The following is a 5,812-nucleotide window of genomic DNA, read 5'->3' as shown; positions in this document are numbered from 1 at the left end:
CCCGCCGCCCACCACCCTCGACTGCACGCGGCTGGCCGGCCACTGGCGCGCCTTCGCCGAGAAGTCCACGCGCATCGGCCGCGAGCTGCGCGCGCGCCTGCGCGGCTGGCGCCTGCTGCCGCACAGCTGCCCCGGCCGGCAGCGCGGCCCCGCGGCGGGCCTCGCGGCGCCGAGCCTCGAGCGCGGGCCCCGAGGCCGCGAGGCGCTGCGCAGCCTCGTCGAGGAGCTGGAGCTGCGGCGCCTCGAGCGCCCGCCGCGCCGCCCGCAGCCGCGGCCGCGCGCCCGTGGCCCGGCGGCCTGCTGGGCCAGCGAGCGGCCCTACGCCACGCTGCCCAAGCAGCGCGCGACCCGCGGCCGCGCCGGCCTGCGCCGGCAGTTCTTGCCCGGCGACCTGCAGCGCCTCAGCGGCTACCCCAGCAGCCTGCAGGACCTCAAGTACCTGGAGATCGAGGCGATCCTGGGGCGCGAGCCGGCGCGGCCCAGCTCGTACCCGCCGCGCGCGCCCGGCCAGCCGGCGCCGCGACGCTCGCCGCGGCCCGCCCTCGTCGACGACCGGCTGTTCCTCGAGGGCCTCGCCGGCGACGGCGGCTGGCGCCGGCTCGGCAGGCGCGAACCCGGCAAGGTGCACTACGAGCGCGAGTACCGCGTCTACGGCAAGGACACTGTCGCCCTCATCTTCTACAAGACTTGCTACCTGTGAGCGCGCCGCGCCACCACGCCAGGCGGAACACTTCCATGCCTCGTGCCTTCCCGGCGACACGTGACACCACCGCGACGACGCTCGGCGAGCGGGAACGCGAAGCCGATCGCGCGCGCCGACACTCCAAGGGACCCTGCCGGGTCTCCGCGGGCCTGCCGTCGCACCCTCGGCCCTCCGAGACACTTCCAATCACGACGATACGTCGTACGCACCGTCTGTACGTACAGCCGCGAGCAACGGTTACGCGCGCCGCCCCAAACTGTATTACACGTATTGCGTACGGCCGATTGATATATATTTCGTACGATTCGAGAGAACACTGTCGAGGTGTACATTGTCCGCGCTATATCTTGTACATTATTGCATTCGGCGTGCAATCGCGCCACGTGTCGATTTCGCTGCGCACAGCTGTGCGATATGGGCTCGTCAACCTCTCGCTCTCCACCAAATTTCCGCTTACTTACAACGCGCGAGAGGCCCACCACGCCTTACATAACTGACTCGCGCTTCACTCCTGTTTTCTTGCTGTTGTTGCGTTGCTTCAGCGACTTGATCATGCAGCTCGGGAATGACGCGGCAAAGTTGCGAAGATGCGCCGCAGCGGCTTACCGCCATTGGCGACGATATACTCGCGTATTAGTTGTAAAAAGAAGAAACAGCTCTGTTTATCAAATAGACTGTGAAATCTGTTGTGATGAGCGTTGAGAGAGTTGAATTTCACAGCAGATCGCGGGGGAGAGAGAGAGAGAGAGAGAGTTGCCAAGAGACGAGTGCGTAGTGCGGTTTAATATTTAGAAATGTACTTGTATTTTGTATTTTTATATAGTTTGTAGAGACGTGTAGTCGACGTCGCCGAGGCGAAGATCGAAAGAGAACGATCGCGCGAGCGAGGGGAACGGGGAACAAAGTCAGCCAAACGTCAGTATTCGGATGAAATGGTCGCGTTATCGAAATTCACTTATGCCGAATGATCAAAACAGCGTCTTTTTGTATGTGTATTTAGCATAGCCCTCGAGGCTCTCGCGGCGCGGAAAGCAAAAAAATATGTAAGTCATATCCTGCGCCTGCGATCCAGAGATAAGTATCAAGTTGGTTTCCTTTTTTCGAAAGTATATCGAAACGCGCCATATCTTGCTCACGTACATTTTTTACGTAAAGAAAACAAAAACGACACTTGTATATGCAAGCGAGAGGAAGAAGATATTTTTGATTTTTATGTCGCGCAGTGGAGAAAAACTCACGATATAACACGCAACGACGCTCAACGTCATCCTTCGATTCGAGAGACGATTAAAATGAATCGCAAGTGAAAACTTGACAAATATAACAAACATACGTTACATTCAAACTATATTTATTTATTATATACTCGACGTTCGACGAAATATCAGCATTCACATATCCAAATGACTTCAAATGAGACTATTTAGTTGCTAATAATAAGAAGTAAAGGCAAATATTTTGAGAAATTATGAAAATAGCATCGTCGAGTCTATCTTTTGATTTTTCGAAGTACGTTGTTACAAGTTGCCCGATATTTATATAAGAAAGTTTAATCAGTAAAATAATATTGTACGTACTAATTCCTTACACTTGAACATGACAATAATACTGACTATAAGCCACGTTTGTTACAATAATTAAAATATACACAAATATATATCAAAGCAACTGTAATAAAGTGTAAGAGGTAAAATAGCCGAGCTACATTCTCCAAATCTATACAAAAGCAAAAAATCAATCTATACAAACTGAGTTGCAAAGTTGCGCAGTCGTACGAAATATTGATAAAAAACTACAAAGTATTTTTCTCTATATATTAAAGTATACGTAAGCGAAAAAAGAAGAGCGATGGGGAATCGTCTCAGGCGCAAAGACCACTCACCGAGTGCGTTGGGCGCGGCGTCGACGCAACGCGAAATCGCGAGGCTGCGCCTAATCGCCATGTACGCGCGCACGACCGTGCACAGCCGCGATACCTCGAGCGTATTTGGCCTCTGCGCGCAAGCGACGAGCCGAGAGACGTAGGCTGGATTACGTGGACAAGTCGATAGAACTAACGATACTCTGCACTGTGCACTCTTGTGAATTGAAGTTCTCGCGTATAACGGTAGCAGCGACGATAATAATTAAGCGCGACCCCCCCCCCCTCCCCCTCCCGGTGGCCTGTCATGTCGCAGCCGAGGCGAACCATGGCGCTGCCGAGAGACTGCCAGCCAATCGGACTAAACGCGACAATAAACGAAACACTTTAAACTTTGCTCTCTCTCGGTTTTTCCGCCGTCGCCTCGAGAGCAACTCTACGAACGCTGCCTCGTTTCCGTGCTCCGCGGACGTCCGGCCGACCGTGTAAATAAATGAATTTTCAGAGAGAGAGAGAGAGAGAGAGAGAGAGAGAGAGAGAGAGAGAGAGAGAGAGAGAGACCGACGAAGGAGAGAGAGAGAGACGGAGAAAGCTTCGAGCTTTTTTGCCTGCCAGTCGTTTGTACTTGTCGGCGGCTCGAAGCTTTTTACGTGCTCCCCGAAAGCTCGCCACTGCCCCCGACTTGGCCGTTTTTTTCTCTCCCTCCGGCGGTCGCCTCGATTGCTCTCGAGCTTGTAAATGCCGCTGCTTCCTCCTGCGCGACGCAGCTGGTCATGCCACGCTGGCTCTCTCAATCAGAATACATATACCACGTAGCTTCATAGTGCAATGACTATAATGTACTTAAGGATTTTGATATTATTACCATTTCTCCTGTAGGTTAATAATATTCCGGCAAATTTACCGAAACGAGTGGCAATCCTTTCGTCTAGACTAATGGAACAAGACTTGAAACAAAACAGAAGAAAACGTTATCGTGAACAAGTCGTCTTCGAGCGACTATATATATTGTAATATACACGAATATTATATATAAATAAACGAGTAAGTGTAGCTAAGCATCGACTTACGATTCCAGCCGAAGCGCGCGCTAATGATAAACAAAACACTTGTAAACTGAGAAAATTAAAAAAAAATCACAAAACAAATAAATAACAAAAGATAAAAGTATAGCAACCTAAAATAACGGATAATAATGAAACTCTACGACAATAAAATAACGAAGAGGCAGAGAGTGAGAGAGAGCGAATGCATGTGGATGAGTGAGCGAGATAAACTGTATTTTCGGAGCGCGAAAAAAGCAAAACGACAGAGCACGAGGGACAATGTGGAAACGATAATAATGAAAATTCCGACGGTCCGATGGCCTTTTGAAAAGGTCCGTTCTTTTCAGCTTCGCTTGCTAGATTTAATATTTTTGTAATGACGCCTTAGTACATACATGTAGCTTATTTATACCTCCGTAGAGATTAAGCGCAGAGCTCTTGAACATGAATATATATATACATAGAGACACAAAGTGACACACACACTCAAATACATGCGCGTACACACATCTCTTTATGACGGGAAAAATTTTTCGCTTATAATGCAACTTGCGAGAGAGCGGGGACGGCTTTCGATGCGGCTTATTGAGGATTACTATATATGTATTTTTTATTTTTTTTCGCTGAGCACGCTGCTTGCTGCGCGTCAGATTTTATGTGATTCTACTTGTTTTTCGGTTGTAAGGCACTTATCCTCTTTCTCGTGGTTTTTCGATGGATTATTCATTCACCAATGCTTTTGCTTTTGTTGTTGAAAAACGTCACTTAATTTTGAAAAAGTACGAATAATACTAATCAATTGCGATATTATTTTGATAAATTACGTATTTTAAGCTTTACTCAAAATTATGTATTGGAAAAAGTAGTGAAAGTAAACTACTGAAAGTCACACAATGTAAACACCAAGACTATAAAATTTAACTCATTCGTATCAGTTGACAATTATTGCGATTTCTTTACGTGCATAACCATTTGATTTGAATGTTATGTACTGAATCTTGTTCGATAATTGAGTATTAAAAAAGATTGAAGCAAAAATTATTTCAGTCCTGCCAATGACATACTGAAATGTGACAATGTTATGAAGGGGTAAATATAGAAGCTTTCAATCTCTATAATGAGTGTAATAGGTCTATTTTATGTTGAAATGTGTGTACTTAAGTCCTACTTATCAAATAATTGATGATCCGCCTTTGTACCTTTGTAGAGAAAGTATATCATATCGATACAAGCCATATATGATCGCTAAAGTAACAGTCTGCAGAACCAAAATGTTGCGTGTTTGTATAGAACTATACATATTAGAAAATACATTAACTGCTAAATAGAAAAAAAAATACTTAACAGTACATTTGTGAGTAATTATTCATTATATAATCCCACATTTACTCTAACCCTGATAAAATGTACCATCAAATCAAATCTTTATAGTTTGAACAGTATCGATGCAATATCCTACACTTACCGAGTTGTGGTATCGATGACCAAGTATCACAGTCAACCAGATATTGCCCTGATTGTACAGCACCCAATGCAACAATCCTTTTTGTTAAAAATTCAATTGTTTGAGGACCTGTTCTATTTTCTGTCATGGGATACTGATACAACCTATTAGAAGAATTTTTATTTTATTATTCCATTTTTGGAAACACTGCTAAGTATTCTAGACGATAACAAAGGTATCTAAAAATACTAGATTTAATACATTTTGAACTTAATATATATAAACACAATTATGATGCACTACAAAACAGTTAACATCATACATAAACATCCTAGTATAACCAAAAAACTGATTGAAGAAACTATCCCAGAAACTAGTAGACCTTTAAATATTACACAGCAAAAACTTACACGACCACACCCATTTTGTAAAATAAATATAATTCTAAAAATTTTTCCACCAACAACTCTTTATTTAAAATTACGTCAACTTTCTGTGTTTACACCGGTATTTGCTCGCAACTTGCATCAGAGCCTGCGTCTGCACGCGGCTGCACGTCTGCACCGGCAGTATATAGCTGCTCGATAAAACTATAAATGCAACTGACCTGCCATCTAAATGGAACAAAGTGAAGTACAAATAATTTTCAACGTTTCTTTGTTATCCATTGTCGAGTGTGTAGATATTTCTTAAGAGTTGTTGACTGGCGCTTTATTTATTTATTGCGTTGAAGTTTAATATTAAATAAAATAAATCAT

At 45.5% G+C, this 5,812-nt stretch overlaps 1 protein-coding gene across 2 annotated transcripts in view; it reads right to left on the bottom strand.

The window, feature by feature from the left end:
- The window catches only part of LOC131669138 (mediator of RNA polymerase II transcription subunit 20), a 34,161-nt gene extending 28,557 nt beyond the window's left edge, over positions 1 to 5,604 (bottom strand). For both annotated transcript variants that reach the window (XM_058943814.1, XM_058943815.1), the window contains exons 1-2: positions 5,465 to 5,604; positions 5,076 to 5,218 (exon numbers count right to left, since the gene is read on the bottom strand). In XM_058943814.1, coding sequence (XP_058799797.1) covers positions 5,076 to 5,218; positions 5,465 to 5,478 — 157 coding nt within the window. In that variant the 5' untranslated portion in view covers positions 5,479 to 5,604. The remainder of the gene's footprint in view (positions 1 to 5,075; positions 5,219 to 5,464) is intronic.
- Between the last annotated feature and the right edge of the window lie 208 nt (positions 5,605 to 5,812).

This window comes from Phymastichus coffea, unplaced genomic scaffold, assembly GCF_024137745.1.
Source record: "Phymastichus coffea isolate CEN01 unplaced genomic scaffold, Cenicafe_Pcof_1.1 PCOF00087, whole genome shotgun sequence".
In the NCBI taxonomy this organism is placed as follows: domain Eukaryota; kingdom Metazoa; phylum Arthropoda; class Insecta; order Hymenoptera; family Eulophidae; genus Phymastichus; species Phymastichus coffea.
Note: the sequence above shows the minus strand (reverse complement) of the source record. Positions and strands in the feature narration are given on the sequence as shown.